This window comes from Amphiprion ocellaris, chromosome 10 (genome assembly GCF_022539595.1).
Source record: "Amphiprion ocellaris isolate individual 3 ecotype Okinawa chromosome 10, ASM2253959v1, whole genome shotgun sequence".
Classification (NCBI taxonomy): Eukaryota; Metazoa; Chordata; class Actinopteri; family Pomacentridae; genus Amphiprion; species Amphiprion ocellaris.
In genome coordinates, this window is record NC_072775.1 from 6,756,389 (window position 1) to 6,778,278 (window position 21,890).

The 21,890-nt window shown below is 41.3% G+C and overlaps 1 protein-coding gene across 12 annotated transcripts in view; it reads left to right on the plus strand.

The window, feature by feature from the left end:
• The window catches only part of rnf220a (ring finger protein 220a), a 181,464-nt gene that overhangs the window by 144,417 nt on the left and 15,157 nt on the right, over positions 1-21,890 (plus strand). For 4 of the 12 annotated variants that reach the window (XM_055014407.1, XM_055014408.1, XM_055014409.1 and 1 more), the window contains 6 exons: positions 3,461-3,501; positions 6,651-6,792; positions 8,349-8,478; positions 17,131-17,323; positions 17,423-17,478; positions 17,843-17,954. In XM_055014407.1, coding sequence (XP_054870382.1) covers positions 3,461-3,501; positions 6,651-6,792; positions 8,349-8,478; positions 17,131-17,323; positions 17,423-17,478; positions 17,843-17,954 — 674 coding nt within the window. Of the gene's footprint in view, positions 1-3,064; positions 3,301-3,460; positions 3,504-6,650; positions 6,793-8,348; positions 8,479-17,130; positions 17,324-17,422; positions 17,479-17,842; positions 17,955-21,890 lie in introns of those variants that run through there. The other 8 variants (XM_035949360.2, XM_035949364.2, XM_023272876.3 and 5 more) reach the window with 4 other exon arrangements.

Consider the following 21,890-nt stretch of genomic DNA (forward strand, 5'->3'; position numbering starts at 1 on the left):
TGGATTTTTTACATTATCATATCTGTATTATTAACATGTTGTCAGTATGTAATTATTTAATGCTCGATAATATTATCAGTACTGATATACTCTAATGTGGTTTTCTACCACATTTTTTTGAATGGCAACACTTTAGTTGATAAGATAAGATCAACTTTATTGATCCTTCACTTGGGAAATTTACGTTTCAGAAGCTAGATACAGATGAGCAATGAAAAAAGGAGGGCAAAAATGATGAATAGTACAATAACGCTTTCAATAAAGATATAATAAAGGTATAATAATGACAATGTATTCAAGGTTTTATCTAATGTTTCTGTTACACTTTGCTGCTGAGAAACCAGTGAATTCGACAAACCTTCAGTGTTGCCCTCCTAAGACTCGAACACTACTTTCGTTAAGTTGAATGTCAAAATAAATGTCCGATAGAAATGCGAAGCACATTCCCAGCATTCCTGTTTTGGCTGTATTAACGATGTGGCAAATCCTGACACTTCCATAATGTATTGTATCAAATGGTGAATTTCCGTAATTATGACATATAACAGTGGAGCAGAACATTATGGCAGATTTGGGTTTTTATGCCTTCTCAGCAGTTAAGCTGACTAACAGGCCAATCTCCTTAAATCTCAGATGTCACCCTGACTGCTTTTATCTCTTAAATTCATCAAAGTTTGTTCGGGTAATTCCTCTGGCTATGATGTATCTCAGGGTTAAGTGGGTTTCCCCCCTAACACCATAAAATAAGAACTATTAAGTCCATGCAGACGTTACATCCATACGTTCAAGATGACACAGCTCATAAAGACCTTATAGCAATAAAGTAGATTTTCTCATTAAGTGAAACTGCTGAAATCACCTTATATTATACAAATGATTAAGTCAATGGTGACTCTTTTTACCACCCTGAAAATAAAGCATAATGGCAGACTTTGCCACCTCCTCTCTGCCTGTCAGTCCGTCTCAGGGCACTCTACCTCTTCACTTCTTCTAAAAACCTGACCTATCCGCAGCCATTCAGTGAGTGTATCATAATGATTCGGTAGTAGCGGTGATGCGCAGCAAGTAGGCCTATAACTCAAGCGTGGGCAGGGAGTGGAGGGGAGAGGGAAGCAACGGGGAGAAGGTGAAGGCCCGGCTGCTTGACGGCTCTCGCTGATGGACGATGGGCAGGCGGTGAGAGGACTGAACCGTTGCCTGTTCACCATTGCTGTGTCAAAGAGAGGGTATCCATAACCGTGAGTGTGGGGTTGCTTTAGTCAGCATATAGTTAAAGACGTACAGGCCTCTGGGTTTGAATCCCAGTGGACCTGAGGCGTTCATTCTCAAGACGCACAAGTGGAAAGGACAGACGGATCTGACCTCACGTAATTAATTTCACAATGCTGTACATTTATTGCTAGGACCATTATTTTTAATGATGCAGGGAACTTACCCCAGGCAACCTGAACTAGCTGGGACCCCAAATGTTACAGATCCACTCAGATGAATGCTTGATTTCCATAGTTGGAAAGAGTCAGTATATACAAGTACAATCTGGAGATACTTTTACAGTTTAAAGTACTTTACACTTCTAGTCTACTGCATTTAGTAGGGAAGAACCCATAACTCCAATATGTTTTTTTGACAGTTACTTTGAATATTTCTGTAGGTGCGGTGCTGCCAAAGCACAATAGAAGGAGTCTGTGCCATTTTTATCTTCAAGTGTGGAAATAGAATATTTGCAATTTGCATAATCTGGTGGAAATTCCTAAATTTTTTAAGCACTAGAAGATCCAGATATCTCTAAAGTGTATTGGACATACGCATGAGAGCCAATAAAACATTTTTGTATTGATGATGCTCATGGACTGAGCAATGTGCAAGAAAACATTCCACCTTAAAAGTTGCAGGATGCTGCCAATTGTCTTTCAGTCATTCGCAATTAATTTATTTTTATTTTCCTAGTTTATATGTTAACTAGTAAAGATGAATATTTTTTCATTTTTGGGGACAGCTAAAAATGTAGTAATGATTAAATAAAATAACTTCAGATTTGAAGGCTTTATTTATGCTTGTTGACCTCATTCTTCAGTAGTAATGCAAGGCTCTCTCAGTGTTGGGGGTTTAAAGTCAGGTTGTTTAAATTGGGTTAATTGGGCTTTTGACTCACGATATAATAGTGACTGAATCAACTGATAAGCTATTGAGACACTGTGGACATAATCCTCTAGATGGCAGCTGTTCTTTTTGTAAATAAATGAGTTGCAACAATGCTAATGACAAAACTAATGATCTGATCATGTGGTCAGTTGTAGATGACTAATATAGATGACTAATGTGTGCAAACTTACGACCTTAAAACAGGCCAAGGTAATTAAACAAACAGCACTACACCTTTGAATATCTCAAATAATAGAACAAAAATGTCTAAAATCAAATATATGGTTAAGGATTTAACCAGTAATTGTTTTTTATTTAGTTTTTAAAATTTTTTTTTTTTTTTAAGGCTCCATAGTTGGGGTCCTTCAAAAGCACAATCCAGCAAGGTAAAATATGACACAGAAAAATAAATAAATAAATATTTTAAAAAAAAGGAACACCTTTTGATTTTCGTTCTTGTCTGCAATGCCATATAAGGTAGTTAACACAAGGTCTACCCACTTATGCATCCAAAATAACATCTATCTGTGTAATATTTAGAATAATTAAATAAACATCTGCAGAGTGAGCTTTGTCCTTGCATGATTTAATAAAATTTTAAATGAGGGTTTAGTGGTGAAAAAAATGCAATTTACCTTCTGCACACAGAGGAAAAGATAAAATTGGTGAAGATACCAGCAGAGAAATGAGAGAAATTCCACAGTAAAACATTGAATTTGAATATAATTGATTTATTATTGTCTTTTATACCAGCCCCAATAATTAATATTAGTTAAAGTGTTGGTACAGTAGCTGTGTGTGCAGTATTATGGATATAAAGCATCCTTAAATCCATCACCGAGACCTCCTGATGAAACTCGCTGCCGCCCCCTACCGGCCGAGAGCCGAAACAACAAGTTCCCCGACTTCCGTTTCCTTCGCGGTCACATGATCAAAACAATCCAACATGGCGTCGGACATGAGTGGTATTCACCGATACGGGCGCCACTTTCAATCCTTTTCCATCCGTATTAAATTGTAAACGAAACGCTGGGTTTGCGGTGATGTTCAGTATCTGGAGACACACTCGGGAACTTTGCTGCGGTGAGTTTTAGCGGCTGCAGAAGGAGCTGAGACAGACAGCCGGCAGTCATGGAGGAGGTGGAAAACAAGAGAGATGTAGGTTTCACTGTTGACCTGCTTCAGGCTCAGCACACAAACTCACAGTATCCACAACAATCCCACTTTGAGAAGTTCTGTTCGCGCTTGTAAACATACGAAAGCGTTTCTTCATTGTCTAATGTGTGTTTCCTTCTTATTTTTTCTCCTCTGCTTGCAGACATTTTTACGAGTGCGGGCAAACAGGCAAACGAGACTGAATGGTATGTATAAATATTGTTTCCTCTTCTGATTTGATATCCCCCGTTAATTTAAGGCTGTACTAACTTGATGTGATTCTGATGTCCTTATGAAGCGCTTATTACTGTGCTCAGCTTTCTTATTGACCATAGAGATTATGGAAGACATGGAACTGTTTTGTTGTTGCTGTAAAGTTGCAACAGTCGAATAGAAAGTTGATACAGAAATGAAAACAAACAACTGTATCACTGTATTCAAGGCACATGAGACAAAATACTTTTATTGTGTAATATGATGGCAACTGATTGTCATTTCTGATAGATGTCTGCTTTTATTCAATGGAACATATATTATCACTATATATTTGCTGGGGAGGCAGATGAGGCCCAATTGTTATTGAGGAGGTCATTTACCCACAGAGTTCTTCTGTCAAAGGCCTTATCAACACACATAAGGGTTTTTTTTTCTTCTAAATATAGCTTTTTTTGTGAGTTTTGGCATGTGGTTCACACACAAACACAGATTTAGGTCACTAAGAATAGACATTTTGGAGCAATTGTCCAAGGCGGAAGACATTGAGAAACTCTGTTAGCCATGTTGATAATACAGACAAGGAGAAACAGGGGGCCTTTTGTAAAACAGTTGTGCAGACATGAACGTTCCTTTCCTGATTGGGTCTTCCCTGATCATTATGTCCCATCACATACCTATATGACTAAGCAAACAACCACCTGCCTTCTTTTAACACTGAAATGCACTATCAGGAGTGTTGGAATAGATGGAGATGTTTCCTGAAACAGTGCTAAAAGCCAGTTTGAACTAGAAATGCACTATTCTCCACCCAGTAATTTTATTGCAAAAGAAATGAAAGGTTTCATTTCAGTCAGTAATTTCTGATAAATCTTAAGTACCTATTTTTAATGAAGACCAGGGTGAAAAATGGTTTGTTTTGAATTTAAACAACATTGGGATAAAGTGATTTAGCCTATTTGTCAAAGTCGACTTTATTGTCAATTCTGCCACATGTACAGGACATAGACAGAAGTGAAATGTAGTTTCTCCCAGATCCCAGTGCAAACATGCAAAGCACAGTAGAAAAAACAAAAAGACAAAGACACTAAGAAAGAAGGTACACAGGTCATCACTTATTGTTAAGTGCACAGAAATATAAATCTTTACACACATGATGAAATCTAAATAAAGAAAGATAAAGGAATGAGCTTGCCTTGATACACACTGAATAAAGAAACCGAGTAAACTCTGGAAGTGTACTGTGGGCAACCAGGGCGTAGGTGCTGCACCACCCTGAGGTTAAGGCTCCAAGTTGCCAGTCTGGGATAAATGTCACCAAATGGGGACCGTATACTGGCATCCATCTAGGTGGATGCCAGTATACGGTTCTGCAATGTCAACTTAGTCCGGCCTCAGACCAGACCTCCAGCAGTACATTGCTTAGGTGGAGGTTGTGGGTGACACTGGGTCATGGGTGTTTTTAGACCACGAAGCTCGTTTAACAAAGGTCAAAGAGCCTCCACCAGAGGAGGTCTGTCGCTTAGTAGAGGTGTGATGAGAGGCCCAGACAACCTGCATGACAGCCAGGGGGATAGTGACAGAGGGTGAGGGGGCTCCATTATCAGGGGGCTGTTGATGAGCCTAGGAGGGAACTCACTTGGGATTTATTGATGCAGCTTAACTTTGTCTTATCGTTATGTGCTTTGCATTAGGAGTTTTTAGTGTGCTGACTCCGTTATTTTATTTTTGCTCATGCCCCATCCATCTCTTGATAAATGTACTGTAGTATGGTTTATTTTTTATATGCCAGAAGCATCTAAATCTGATGGGCTAGGCTCACCTTCGCTCTTAAAAGCCCCACTTTGTGCCTTTTATGTTTTACCAGTGCACTGAAAATCCCAGAAGGCTGTTAAACACCACTTACTGCTGTTCTGGATGTATTTATAGAATTCTCAAAGACAAAAAAAAGTCATCTGAAAGATTATTAAGCTGTTTTTCAGCTTCCAACTGTATTTCCAAATCCAGGTAGACAAATGACATACAATCTCAATGAAGTAAAATGTATATATGTACATTATTTTAAATGAAAACTTGTCAGATAGAGAATCAGTGTGTACCAAAGTGATCAAAGTCATAATGTCTCCTTTTTTAAAAGGCACATTACATGATGTTAAAGTGATCAAAAACTATGTGCCAAGATGCATTAATGTTTTCAGACTTATATACTGTAATGTTGATCTCAGGTCACACATCAGATAATTCTCAATGCATTGGTCTTTGCTTATGACAAGGGTCAGTGAAAACTGTTGAAACTTCTCCCCCCATTACTTTCCCTCTGGCCTCCTGTGAAATCAGGAGTCACTCATGTGGGGTGTAACAGGTGGGGGATCGGGGTGCCTGAGATCCCTGCCGGACCTAATTAGCAGCCCTTTTCCCTCTATATTTAACAATGCTCCTCTCAATTAGCATCACGGGAAGATTTGGTGGAAAGAGGAGGAGGCCTTTCCTTTTTTTAACCCTCCCGGTTTTGCTCTCTCCATCCTCATCTCCTGCAGTTATGGCGTTTCCTCATGCCCTCCACTTCTGCCTCCATCCAGTCCCTCCTGGCCTCCTTTGCTTTCCCAGCCAGATAAAAATTAATGTCCCCGTGCGCCATTTGCAGTTAAGAAAAAACGACAGAGTCTCGGGGTGCAATGACGGCTGTTCTGCTCTGTTAAATTTCTAATTAAATGTGTGTGTGTGGTGGGGGGAAGCTGTGACAGGAGGGAAGAGGAGGAGAGGGGGAGGAATCAGGGTGAGGAGTGGTGTGGATGTAGAGAGAGGGAATAGGATTGAGATTGTCACATCCAGCTCTGCCTTTCCTAAAGCAGTGTAGAAAGAGGCACATTTAGCCACATCAGCCTTCTTTCACATCCCTGCAGGCCTGTAAAGAACTGGGAAAAGAGAGCAGAACTTTAGGGGAATTATACTACATTGTATATGTTTAACTTGAGGAAGTTTCATCTAGCAGAAATAGCTCTCAGGTCTCTTTTAGATTCTCTCTCGTGCCTTGAAATCAGTGATGCCATTGTACGCAAAAACATGCATGGAAGCTCAACTGATTTAACCACTACAAACCACAACCCCATTATAAATTTGTCCCTCTTCTTTCTCCTTACTGCCTCTGCTTGTCCAGCCCGTATAGGCAAGATGAAGAGGAGGAAGCCTGAGGATGGGGGCCAGGTATGTCCACTGTGCAGCGCCCCCTTGGCTGGGAGCGAGGAGGAGATGAGTAGACATGTGGAACAATGCCTGATCCAGGTAGTACAATCTGGGCCCTGAACCCTGCCTACCGCCAGTCGGACAGCCTGTCAACCCTTCTCTTCCAGTCACCTTTCTACTCCCTGTAGCTGCTGTGCAGTCACATCCGTGCTGTAGTGCAGATCAGTAGCACCTGTTGTTCCACTAGTTATCGAGCACCTCTTAACTTCCTTCACATGGCGGTTTGCAGTCACATCATACTGGATTAACTGTCTGAATAACCTAAGCACAAAAAACAGCTCTTCCTCCGAATTATTCAAACAATTTGCCTCTCCATTTTCAAGTCACAATCTCAGATGTTCAGTTTATCCCTTATGACGTGGTTGCATCGTATCCACATCTCTGTAGCTGTAGCCCGGACAAAAATATTTTTCAAGTTCCTCCTCCTGTTTTTGTTTTATTTGCCAGCCAGTGACATTCTTTCCTGTCACAGTTGGACACCACACCTTCTGTCTGGTAGATGCTACATATTCTTTCCTAGAGTAGACCTAAGATAAATCATCACCACTAATCACTGCTCCTCCTGAATTTCTGTCCATTACACTAGCTAGTGACACTAACGCCTCTTTTCCATGAGCACGCTTTAGGCATTCCAGTACTGTACCATGTTATGTGAGCTGTGTTGTCATGAAACATTTGTAGCTTGAGATTGTTGATCAGTACCATAGCACAGTGTTTAGCTCTTTCTTACAAGGATGCCTAAGATGTAACTGTGTCCATTAGATCTATATGATGGTCTGAAATGAGACAATATCAATTGTAATTGGCGCTATATTAATACAGTTGAATTTAATTAAACTGAAATGTAGAGTACGACAGGGGTTACTGTCTGTGATTACTGATTTAGTTTTAGCCACCTTCATTTTTTTGTTCCAATTTCTCCTTACAATGATGTAACTGCAGTGTCTTTTAAAAATCCTGACTAATGCAAGGCTTGTAGTTAACCAAACAGAAGTCTTGGTCGACCAGATCAGTTGAATCTCTTTCACTGGTTCTATGTTTTTACAGCGGATCAGTTTGAACAGTTTCATGGTGGCATAGATATCATCATAGCTACTGTAGAACTAGTACAGCAAAACAAAGCTGTTGAGGAGGCAGTCCCTCTTCTTTCCTTTAGAAAAAACAGCAAACATAGCAGCACGAAGGCATAATACAGCTGTGTTAGCTGTGTTTCAGTAAAAAAAAAAATGAAAAAAAGCATCACAGTGGAAGGAGAAAACAGTTGGAGCTGTCCAGGTATTCAGTGCAGTCTGTGCAAACAGCAAACTTTAAACGTGATTTAGAGAAGCAGCATCTTCTCTGCATGGTACAGTACAGGTAAAGCGTTCTATTGATATCTAGTTTGTATTCTACCACTTTTACTCAAAGAAGTGAAATATTTTACTCTAAATTGTTGAAATTTGTGAGCAAAAAAATGACTCAATTGAAAAGATCTGTGATTCCACAGACTCAAATGGTGCTTAATGGTTTAAACATCATCAACATAGAGTATTTGGACAAATGCTACCTCTGTTTGCTGTGATTAACATGTGTCTCTGCGTGTGTTTGTGTATCAGCGCGAGGGTGCGTTAGGCGACGATGACTCTGCAGACATGGATGGAGAGAATGGGCGGGGCTTCGAGGAGTACGAGTGGGCGGGGCAGAAGAGGATCAGAGCTACAGCGTTGCTCGAAGGAGGCTTCAGAGGTACAAACGCACTCTCTCTCTTCATACTATTCCGTGCCGGTTTTATTTTCAGACTACCACTCAGTCAGTGCAGGCTGTCCTGCTCTGAAGTGCTGTGTGATCTGTGTGATGATGGATCTGTCCAGTCGACTGCTTGGAGGATGACTTACTGGCCTGTCACGGCTCCGAGGTCACCTCCAGTCACAGCAGTGCGGGTCAGCACTGTTTGTTCTGTCCGTCCCTCCCTCCTTTCCATCTCTCTCCTCCTTTGGTTCTCTGCTCATCCATCATTCACTGTGCTCCCGTCCAGAATGAGCGCTGTTAGTTCTGTGAGACCAGTGTTGAATGTGACCAGGGAGCTGTAATGGTGCCAGCGGTCTGGTGGCAGAGTGGGTTGGCCTGGGGTCAGCCCAGCTCAGCTTGGCTCGGCCCTACACAACCCTCTTAGCGAGGGGAAGGAAAACACATTTAGCTGGGCAATTGACCTGCTGGTCACCGCTCTGTGTGCGTGTGTGTGTGCCCAAAAATGCAATTATAGAACTGGATGGGAGAGCTGCTCACTGGGGAGCAAAGCAGCAGCGATGTGACACGACACACCTACAGTGCTCCCATTTAGCTCTCTATCACCTTCTCCTCTTGCTCTCACCTTTTAATTCCACAAGTTCTTTATTATTTTCATTATCTTTAACAAATTTCATTCTTTGCTTAACTTCTGAATATTTTGTTTTCCCGAGGAGGGGTTGCCTGGATAAATATTGCACCAATTATCTCATATAATTTCTGTGTAGGTTTTTAGTCATCCAGGTCACAGTGATTTTAACAGCTTCAGCAGAAAGCAACAGAACTTTAGTTTAGAACTGAAAAATATTTCTGAATTAGAGATTAAATGTCCAGGTGCTTTCTACTAAAGCTCTCAGACCTATGCTGAGTAATGGTTTTCGCATGTAAAATATTAAACTATGCATTAAAGTATCATTAATTTAGGCTGATTATCATTCAAAAATTGCTTGTATCTACAGATTTATTTATTGTATTTAGCAGCTTATGCACGCTCTGAACTAACCCAATGCTAGTTATAAGTTTCCAGAGCCCAAAGTAAAAGTTTCAGATTGCTGCAACTAACTATAATTATAAATTATTTTCTTTATTAATTGAGCAGTTACTTAGTCGATAAAATGTTCCCGTGTGTGGATGTAGTCTGTTTGGGTTGTCAGACCACAGCTTTGCAACTAATTTACTGTCCTATATGGCAACGAAAACCATCAAATCGACTCTTTTGAGAAGCAAAAACTTGGATATTGAGCTTTTATTGCTTGAAAAACAACAAAACAGTTGCTTGCTAATTCATTAATTAACCAATCATTGAAGCTCTACTTCCAAACTTGGAAAATTAAAACATGTTCTTTTTGCCCATGAATATGAATTGTGCTAATGTTCCTGTGGCTGAACTTGAGCAAATCCCTGCAAACGGACGTCATTCTGTGTAAGGTCTTCCCAGAAGCAGGAAAGCTGTTAGAACAGACCATGATTTGGGAATTAGATGTTCAGCAGTTGAATGTGGTTTTCAGGTATTCACATTCTTTTTGGCACATAGTTTAAATAAAGAAAAAAGTAAACAAATCATCACATTTACGCAGCTGAAAATATTACACTAATTTTTCCTTCATAAATTGACTCAAACAATTTGCAAGTAATTGTTTTAATATTGTAGGCAAATATGCATTTGTGACTTCTGCAAGTATACTAGTGAACTAATGCGGCATAAAAATGATAGCTGCTTTGATATAGCACTTACAATTAGTCAGCAGCACTGCTTTTGAATGCATAAATGAGTAGAGGAGGCTTTGTAGTGTACTTTGCAACACTCAAAGTCTACAAAGTGCATCAGAACAAAACATGAATTGTAGTTTTGTTTACTGAATGTCTGAATTGCACGCAGCTTGATGATTTATACTACATTGTGCTCCACAATGGCCTCCCATTGTGGCCTCACTTGGGTTTTATGTGTGAAGCAGGTAGAGAAAAACAGATGGAAGCAAGCCATCAAGATGTGCACAGACGGAGGTAAAGAGTTGATGTCATCTCTAAGAGGCTCTTTCAAACTCTCTTGGCTCTGCTTCTGCTTTCATGTGCCCTTCTTCCTGTTCGCCTCCTTCTCTCCCTGTTCGATCCGTTGTTAAACACACACATGCTGAGCCTCACCTGCCTCCCTCGCCTTGCAGGGAGAGGAGACAAGACAGATCAATGTTGAAGTCTCAACTAAACCACGACAAAGTGCAGCTGGTGGGGTGGGGTGCGGCTTCCCCACCCGTCCATCCATCTCCCCGACGCTCCCTCCATCCATCCGTCTCTCTTTCTCGTCGTTAAAACGAGCAGACACAGGACCCTTCTGCCATGCTCTAATAAGGCACCTTGTGATGTGACACAGATAACTGAGGTGGCCTGGGGAGAGCAACTTGAAACGCACACACACACACACACACACACACACACACTCACTCGGCAGAAGGTGGATTTTGTCTTGAAAGCTCCTCAGTGGTTCTAACACGCTGCTGAATCCAGCAGGCTTCTTGAGAGCCAGCGGCCGGCTGGATGGATATAGGATGTTGCAGGGGGGTCTCCTCAGCTGGCGAGATGAAGAGAGGGCCTATTCCTCTGTGAAGTGCCACCATCCTTCCCTCCCTTTGAGAGCGCGAGGAAGAAAGGCGGGGGGAACGGGCCTTTTTCAAGGGAGAGGAGAGGGAGGGAGTAAAAAAAATCGAACAAGATCAGTTTATGATTCAACTCTGTGTGAGTGAAGACTTCCCTGTGTCTCGCACCGGCTTAGCCAGGTTGAAAGGACCCACCCAGCACAGACGGCTTTCTCTGTCTGTATAGTGGACGCAGTGTCTGCTTTCTGAGCTGCAAAGTAACTAGATGTTCACTTAAGGGCTTGCCAGTTTCTATGTACGGGCCAAACTTAGCTTCATTGCAAATGTGGTTTCTCCATATTTCATGGGTTATGATAGGGCTGGATATTTGCAACCTTTTTTGATGCCAGTGTCAATCTGAAAACCAAATCTGGCACTGATACCAGCAACAAAACTCATTTTAAGATTTTTTATTTATTTTCTCTTGTTTAAGCAAGACTGTTTTGTTTTCCCCAAAAGTGAGCACAAATGCCTTCAAGCAGTAAGTCCAAGTTTCATTATGAAACAGCCTTTTTCTGCATGTCAGTCCTGTTCTTTCTCCAAATTTCCTCTCTATGCCCTGTTCCTGTTTAAACAAGCCAAGAATTACATTAAAAATCTTATAAAGAACAAGCAGTGCCACAAAAACCTTTTGCAGTTACATTAAATAGTCAAAAAATTACATTCCAATCAAGCAATAAGTAAATAAGATTATGAATTTGACCAGACATTTAAGGCCATCTTGACATTTTTTGACACTTGGTATCAAAAAAAGTGTTTAAAATGAAATCCCTAACTCATACTTATGATGACTTGCTCACATCAAACACTTAATATTTTGTGAATTTTCAATCTACCAATTAAATATTTAGACTTCTTCAATAAGAAATCTACTTAGAAATTCTTTAGAATCCAAAGTAGCAGCTTTGAATTGCTTATTTTGCTCAACTGACAATGAATAGTTTCTGCATTTCAGCACTTCGTTTTACTGTGCAGCATAAAAACTGTGAATATCAGATCAAAATGTATAAAGCTGACACTTCTCTTTATTTTAATAGTAGTTTTCTAAGGTGATAGGATGTCTAGGTTTTTGTATGGTTATTGGAAATAAATAAGAATTAAAGAGATATTTTGAAAGACTCAGGACATCAGAATGGATGATTTATATCTATTGGTTTATATTTAGTTAGTATTCAGAGCAGGGGAAGGTTCAGGACTTTAAATAAACATTTAGTCATTAATTTAAACCTGCAATGACCAAGGCATTGACTTCCACTCTCTTATTTACACACGTGTCATATAATCTTGTCATCCCTTGAAATTGTTCACTGGTGCACTGTCTGTCTGTCTTCCCCCACCCCCCACTTTATCACGTTATTATTTGTGTGTTGCATTCACTTTTTTTGCATCTTTACTGAGTTGGAAAAGTCAAAATGTAATCAAAGTTTGGCACACAATCATTGATCTGTCAGTTTAGCCACAGACAGACAGAAAGGGAGACAGGGCGGCAGGCAGACAGATCCTGAGGTTTGATATGGGGCCGTCCTGAGAGACCGAGGAGGAGAAGAGGGGGATTATTGCGGGTTGAGATGGCCCAGAGGGATTGAGGAGAGGAGAAATCTCTGCTTTGTAAATGGACTTCAAAGATGACCGTCTCATGTCTTTGTGTCTGTGTCCCTTTCCCCGTCGCTCTGCCTCTCTCTGTCTCTCTGACCTGTAAATGGCAGAGAGATAGTGTGATGACCTGTGACACAACTCCTATCTGCTTCTCAGGGGGTCCCGATAATTGCTATGGTAACAGGATGTTGCAGAGGTCGGTCGATTGGTTGAGCCGAGCTGCCAGTCAGCCTGATGAGTCCTTTGATCCCGGCTGCCTGTTCAGATCTGTACTTGTAGCCTCGTTGTGGTGACATGTATGGAAATTGAGGGTCTCTTTTGTTGCTGTCAAGGAAGCATGTAACTGTGAGGATCAAATGTGTAGTTAGCATGTTAAACAGCCACCGATTTGCAGGAGATGGTTATGATAATGAGGCAAACCTCGATGGCTGTGAAGGAGTTGGTGTGTTTGTATTGATTCATGTGATGTATCAGAGAAGAAGGGAAACTATTCATTGAGTACAGGAGAGAGAGAGAAAACAAGTGATACATGAGCGAAGAAGAAAAAGGAATGATAAAGTGGAAGAGAAGAAGGGCAAGGGAAATGGTACAAGGTGGATAGGTGGGTGAGAAAGAAGGAGTGTTTATACAAAAAGGAGGGAGAAGAAGGTGAGAAAAAGGAGGAATAAAGAGAAAGAAAGGCGAAGAGGGGAAAAAAGAGGAGGGGGCGTCGATGCATAATGTGAGTGAAGGGCAGTTAGAGTGGGGCTGACCTTTTCCTGGCCAGATTAGATTGGCCTGCCAAGACTGCTTAGAGGGACAGATAGAAGCACTGCGAACACACATACAGAGCAAACAGGCCACATGTAAACTCACAGTGAACACACCACAGGCATGGACAGACACACAAATCAGACCAGGTGGAATCCAGCTTTGAAGTGCAGGCGTATCAGGAAGAAACGCAGCATCATATCGGTCATAAATAGATAACTGAAAATGAATGAAAACTCTGATTTTCTATTTAGTGTATATTGTGCTGTATGTTAGACATCAAAGTGATCCTTTGGGTTTTCAGAAAAAGGTACATCCAGAGATTAATTACAGCGATTTAAAAAAAAAAACGACACATTCACAATTTAAAAATCTTTGTGTGACACCACTGAGGTGGAAGTTTTCACGGGTTTACTTTACTACGTTGGATTTGATTTGTTTGGTAAGCTTAGGAATTGAGATGTTGAAAGTGAGGAACAACATTCAGAACTCATTGTTACATCTCTATTACCGTTATCTGCCCACTGTTAAAATCACAGTTCTTGTGGTTCCTACATAGTATTTTTAGTTCTGTGCAGTACAAGATTTGGAATAGACAGACTATAGATGTAAATCCTAAAATCACAACTTTAACATCCATCTTCAGTCATTGAAAGCACCTCTAAAACTCATCCCTGTGTATCAGGTACATATTTTAGAAGTTTTTTTCAATTGTTTCTTGCCCTTAAATATCTAAGATATTACTATTCACTGTTGCTTCCTTTACAAAGTACAGATCTATGAAGTCTCTGCCTCTATAGCCCTCTCTGCTCTCTGCAGCTCAAGCACAGCAGCTCACACATGACTCTGCTCAAACACTATCATGCTCCTCTACACTACACATTTACTACTTGTAATGTTGGAGTGATTCAGTCATACATGTCTGAAGCTGTGTTGTTGAGACTGCCATCGGTACATTGCAGTTTCAAAGTGGAAATCCTCATCATGGTGTTGACTGCTGATATTACTTTAACAAACACTGTATGGCCATGTTCACAACACTTGAGAGTGTTTTCAAATTCAGCTTTAGCAACAATGCCTGTGTGCCCGTGTTCCACTTCTCGCAACCAGTTGTTGTGATAAACTGGCCACAAGATCTGTAGTCTGATCAGTTGATTAGATCATGCCCCGACCTCCACTCCCACAACCACTACATCCCTCTAAAGCGCACACAGTAGTGCTTTCGTGGTTTGGAGGTGAAACTATCTGCTTCCCTGTCATCTTGTTGATCACTCAGTCAGAGCTGATGGCTCACAAACCTGGCAGCGTTCACAGCTTATTATTTACAGCCGCACTGATTGCTCCTATTCAGCCTGTAGTACTCGATTACACTCGGTTGTATAATGTGCTGGATAATGATTTCTGGTAATGTCATCAGAGTTGCCTGGTTGATGCTGGGCGACTCATAATTTACAGCAGAAACTCAGCATTAACTGGGAGTGTGAAAGAGAAGGTCTAATGAAATTGTGCTGTTGGTCATTATGGGATATGTTTTATCCAGTGCACATATTGGGAACTGAAAATAAGGATTTCTCAGTGTCTCTAGTGTTGATTTTTACCACTCTCTTTAAAAAAAAAATTCTCTTGCAAATCTATGTAATTCAAAATAATGCTGAAGTGTTCCTAAAGGAGTTGTTGAATGTACAATGTGATCTGTAACATGGTATCATGTTAGTCGACAAAGTATTGTAGATAACATACAGGTCTGCAAAGTAATGTGTGCAAGATAGACCACAAACAAAATCTTTCATGCTAAATCCATACAAATGGTGGAAGAGAGAGCCTTTATACTTCAAACAATGATTTTTTTTTTTTTTAACAAAATCAAGGTGCATAATTTGGATTGAAACCGGGCTTTTTATTCAGGAATAGTGCTTAGGAAAGGCAGGGAAAAGTGTGGAAAGTCAGACATATCATATGTCGCTGCTTTGACACATGTTAATGTGACATGTGCCCCGTTCTTCTGCCATGCCCTGAAAAACTATAGCCTCAGTAGTTGAGCAGACTGCTAGATTTACACTCCACGGCCATTGTTCCCATATGTTCCCCTCTGCCGCCGAGACCAAATAAAAATTAAAAGGTCCTTTTTATTTGATCACTAAAAACCATGGGTCTGCTGTAAAACGGCTTAGCATTGGTGGCGCGTTTTATCGCGGCAGCTTTCAGTCGCACGTGTCCTCTCTCCTCCTTTTTCATTTTTTATGTTTTTCTAGAGTAAGAATGAATTACAGAGATGGGTGGGAGGAGAAGCAGCAGCCATAGCAGATGTTTAAATCCCAGAAAAGTCTCGGAGACGAGCCCCAGCAGCTGATTTGCACTTTGACAAAGACACCATACTGCAGTGAGATACGGCAGTGCACTGAGAGCAACTGTTATAGGAAGTCTAGTATTGAGACTCGCACACTGGGACAGGCGGGTTAAATAGGATGGCTGTCAACTGTCTCTGGTCCCCCACACACACAGCACACTAGTCCAGCTGAGAGCTTGTAGAAATTGGAATAGGTGTAAATAAGATGGCTGTCAGGCCTGTCACTGGTTAGACCCACACAGACAGCTTCAGAGTCACAACACACACAGTTTGAACAGTGGTGTGAGCGATGTACACACTTGAACACACACATACCCCTACCTTCCTACCTGCCTTTGCGTGGAGGATAGACATGGTGTAAGTGACAGGTAGACAGACTCGCACACACACACACACACACCTTCAAGGAGTTGGAGAAACAGGGCCTAAGTGACAGAGGGACAGACAGTCTCAAACAAACATTGAAGAGACACCTCTAAGTGACGGACACACACACATAGCCGGCTCTGTGGTTAAGTGGAGCTGAAGGGAGCAGTCAAGCAGCGGTAAGGTTTTGTCTGAGCGTTCATCACTGGGTTTATAGAAGTGCCACTCACACACACACACACACACACACACACACACACACACACACACACACACACACACACACACACACACACACACACACACACACACACACTCCCTCTTTTTCTCTTTTTCACAACGATTGATGGGTAAGGTGTCAGTCTCCATCAGTTCACCCCAAGTCTAAATGCGGTCTCTTTCCTCACCTTCTTGTCTCAGACCAAATCTCTGTCTTCTTCTCACCTAACTCCAGGATATCTAAAAATCTTTAATTTGGAAAAGTCAAGTTTTAGTGTAGCTAAGTTTAACATCTTTAAATTTTAAATGTCTCAAAAAGTTAGTGGAGCTTCTTTTGACTCTTCCATAGGTTCTTTTTTATTTAAAGTACATTTCTAGTGTTTGAAGCACTAATTCTGATAACGTCTGATTGTGATATCTAGTTGAGGTGCAAGGAAAAAAATATTTAAGCCGTGGTGTGTCAGTAAATACACTGAGACCCCACCCCCGTCGGACGATACTAATATCCGAATATTCGTCACTAATTGGGGCGGAATATCCGCAGTCCAGAAATGACTATTCAGGCCAGCCCTAGTAGATTGATAATGCTGGTAAATTTAAGCATCTGTGTGTCAATTCTTTTACAGCATTCACCAATTTTGAGTGCCCTTCTTTGTACTGATTAAATCAAAGAAATGCTGAAAATAGTTTATTCTCTTTTCACAGGAACAGGTTTTGCCACATGTAGCATCAAGGAGAGCGCAGCCGACAGCGATGCCGACCTAGACGTGGACGGAGACGACACTTTGGAGTACGGCAAAGCCCAGTACACCGAGGCCGATATCATCCCCTGTTCTGGTGCTGGAGAGGACCAGGGAGAAGCCAGGGAGAGAGAAGCACTACGGGGCGCTGTACTCAAGTATGAAGGCTTAACTACTACCAGAATTCTAACTTAATTCTGCTGCTGTTATTAAAATCATTTCAGTCATTTCACTTCATTTGCGTGTCTGTGTTGCAGCGGTGGGATGCCTTCTAACAGAATAACGCCTGAATTCTCCAAATGGGCCAGTGATGGTAAGTAGGTGTTACTTGAACATGTAGAGCCTTCTCAAACACTTTTGACACCTTTTCATGGAAACAGTCTGGCAGTGGCCTCTTTCAGCAGGATAACGTTGTTAATCATTATTTGATCATTTACCCTTGGACCACCAAAACCACTGATGGGTTTCAAAAGCCTGTTAAATTACACCATCAGAAACTGCAAAAGCAAACACAACAACATTAGATTTTCTACGTTCTGACAGTCTTTGAACTAATCATGTGTGACTTGGGAGTCCATGTGAAAAATTTACCAAGTCTAAGCTTTTTTTTTGAACCCATCTTCAACTGTGATTTTCAGATCGAGCTTTCAGTACATTATCTGTCGTTGTGATTACAGAGATGCCTTCAACGAGCAACGGAGAGAGCAGCAAGACGGACCCCAGCACTCCTTCATCTTCCTCCTCTTCCTGCTGTGTCCCACGTACCTGTAAAAACAGTGAGATCGAAAAGTAGGTCCCACAGAAATATGCACAAACCTACACACACGTCTCATGTTCTAGTTGTCGTCTTTATCACCTCACCATTCCAGGACGTTCTGAAGAGTTTTCCTACTTGTGGGAGAGTTGACTTGTTGAAGGTCATAAATTATCCATTTGTTGTGTGTGTTGTGTTTTTGCTGAGTGCATGTGTGTGTCACTGATGGTCTTGCCAGGTATTGATTTTCTGTGTAGTTGTGTTCTCTGAGAGCACAGAGCTGGCTGAGCATCATTATTGTGGACATAGACACAAACAGGCACTACATGCACAAGACACATGCAAATGTTTGCTCGCACAGTTCAAACGCTAGAACATAAAAAGTGTGGTTTGGTGATATTTTTCAAGACAAAGTCTTTGAAATCAGGGAAGAACAAAGACAAAACATCAAACGCACCATTCAGTTTCCCTGAATAATGGCCTGACTACTAGTTGAATTTAGGAAACAGATTATTATTGACCAGCTGGACATGAAGCGGAATGATCTCATATTGACATTTGACATTAAAACCAATCCGTCTCACCTAACCGTGTCGCAAGCACACTCACAAACAGACACACTGTCCTATTTGTCAGGACACTTTGTGTGTGACAGGCCAGCGCTCTGTAATTCCCTCATTTCCATCTCCTCATTCACATTCTGCCACAAGTAAACAATCACCCACTCACACCCACACACACACTCACACACCTCGTCGCCTGCATGGGTAATTGAGGTCAGCTCATTGCAGGAGAGAGAGAGAAACATTGGTGGAGAAGCACGCTAAAAGAAAGAGGGATTTGCTTGATTGGTTTCATCTGGTATGTTCTGCTGTCCTTTTGCCCTATACAAACACACACACATTAGCTTGTTGCCTTCCACTGATTTCTTTTGTCCACCTGAAGTGCAGTGAAGAATAGCCCAAACAATTCGCCACCCTCATCTCATTTTTCTAACCTTTCCTTCTTCAGCTATTCCCTATTAAAGAGGAAATAGCAGGAAATTACAGGGAGCTGTGTTTGTCCTGTTACTGGATGCCTAAATTGAAGGCCAGATTCCAGATAAGTTGTGGACTAATGACTGAATTTGGTTACCAGTGTCTGAAAACACAAAAACATTACTTTTAGTCATTCTAACTTGGGTATTGTTAACTGTATCCATGTTTACACCTTTACATAACTGGTCCTCCGTCACCTCTGGGAAGGCTAAATGTGATAAATGCTTCATTTAAATTAATTAATCAGCACTGTGTGTGTGTGTGTGTGTGTGTGTGTGTGTCTTCCACATATTAAATATCAGTAGAGGGGATAACAGGTGAATGAGCAGAGCAGTTTGAAGAGAATTGATCAGAAACAACACTGCAGGGCAGGAACTGTGTGTGTGTTTGCTGAGTTAGGGGGAGCATTCGGTAAATTGTAGACTGTGGTGTGATCAAGCCAGTTTTATTTTGTGCATGCCTGTGCGTGTTTGTGTCTGTGAAGAAGAAGATGTCAGTCAGTAGGACTGTGTTGAGAGGCAGCAGTGAGACAGAGCTGATTGATTTACTACTGCACACATGCAAACGTACAGCTGATGCATTCCTGTATGGGTGTGCTGATTTGACAATATAGTTAAAATACAACAGAATTATCTGTACCTTTTAAGTAAATCTCTGTCTCATGTTTGAGGCTTTGGTCAAAATTTTAGATGAAAACTCATCATACTTCTGGTTAAAAAAGCAAGACAAACAGGCATTAGATGAAGGAAAACCAATTTAAGAAGCTGCCAATGATGCTAAAAGTAATAATGCACTAATCAAATCCACCAGTTCAGTATCAGTGCTGATCTGATACTTGCCTTAATAAGCAGATCAGGTGTCTTACTGACATGATGGGTCCACAGATTTTTTCTTCAGTGTTCATTGTTCAGCCATCAGTGAGATTTTAGAGTTACTGCAAACCCTATTCCTGTTAGCATGCATGCTTTAAGTTAGTCAAAAGGGAGTGAGAGCACTCATGTCAGATTAGTTCTGAACTGCACAGTGAAGCAAGTACTTACCACGATTTTGACTTTGCAAAATTTTATGAAAATGATCGATGGTGACATTGACATGCAAAATGTGCTAAATTCTCACAGAAAACAACTCATGTAGATAAAATCTAGAATAGAGATTAGCTTGCATCTACCACAGCCTGTTGTTAAGCAGACGTTCAGCAAGTGAAAGGTTTTGGGTACAATTTTATTATCTTTAGTCTTTGGGTGATACACTAAATTCAAGTGGAAAAATATCCTTCTTTTTTAGTTATTTTTAACGAAAGAATGAGACTTTACCTGATGACCTTCAGTGATGTGGCAAAATCACTACAATTAATCACAGTTTTTTGTGTAAAGTGTGTGCTCTTGCCTGCCTATGTGTTACAGAAAAGGATTTCGAAACCTCCCAAACTGTAGCTGTACTGCAAAAGATACCGTGACTGCATGTGGTCTGAGGACTTCGGAAAAATAAATACAGATAATGGTCTCAATTTCTCTGCACACAATCAGATATAACATTTTTTATGACACAAATGTCAGTGTGTGTTGCAACGTGATGTTCTAGCTGAGGTTTTAGTGGCCACCTGGAGCTGAACATGCCTTAATCTAAGTGTCCATTTAAAGGAAGCCAACTAGATGCTGAATGATTGCATTGGAACAAGCAGTCAGCTGGCTGGCTGGAACAATTCCCTGCCTCACTCCTCTCCGTTTGTTATAAATGCACGTATTTGTGGAGCTTCTGTGCCCCTCCGTCCCCAAATGAAAATGAGATTTGTCTCCTTTCGTTACATTGATACATTGTACACGTGTGTGTGTGTGTGTGTGTGTGTGTGTGTGTGTGTGCACGCATGCATGTGGCTTTGCACAGGGCAGCGTTAGTGAAATCTCTCTCTCTCTCTGTCTCTGATCCCAGATGGGTAATGATCTGGTCGCCTCCCGGGGCGTCCTCGTTCCCCTGCTCATTCCCCTGCAAGATAAATGAGCTCACACACACACACACACACACACACACACACACACACACACACACACACACACACACACACACACACACACACATCTACACATACACGCACACACGTACAACGCCTGAGACGCTCTTTCCCCTCCAAGATAAATGGTCTCTCCAATGCCGCCAATGCGATTGCTGCCAAATTTGGTGCTCCAGCTGGAACAATGCGGAGAGATTTCCATGTGGTTTCTGCAAATAATTGAATCTGTCCTCAATTTGGAAGTGATGAAGCTAGATTTCTGTCCTCCAACCCCCACCCCCCCACACACACTTACATGCACACCGGCCAGTCTCCATCTCTGCATTTTTCCTCTCTTCGCTTTATTGCTCTGTCGCTAAACTGCATTTCTGTCTCTTGCTCCTTTCTTTTCTTTTTCCCGTTCCTCTTGTTTGTTTCATCCCGTCCTCTCTCTCAATTCTTTTCAGGCACTTACAAGATACCCCCCTCCACTTTGCCTTTTGCCATCTGAGACCCACACACACAGTGACACGCACATATCGGGCAGAGGCAGGGGAAATCAATAGTGACTTAAATGTTTTATCATGGTGTGTCAGTGTAGTTAAGGCCTCGGTTAACAGGGCACAGCAGAGAATGATGCTCTAAAGGGATTTATCGCTGCTGTTTTTACAGCACATGTATGTGAGAGGTTTATATCACTACCTGATGGATAAAATGTTTTCTAGAATGTGGTGCCAAAATGGTTCTAAAATTAATTGATGTGTAATTTTATCATTCGTTTGTTCCCGTGTTGAGAGAAGCCGAGTGAGGCCAAAATGTAGGTAGACAGTAGATTAAGACACAGGACTGATTGAGATGGATGGTAGAGATCTACAGCTACACACACACACACACACACACACACACACACACACACACACACACACACACACACTAATGGAATGAGA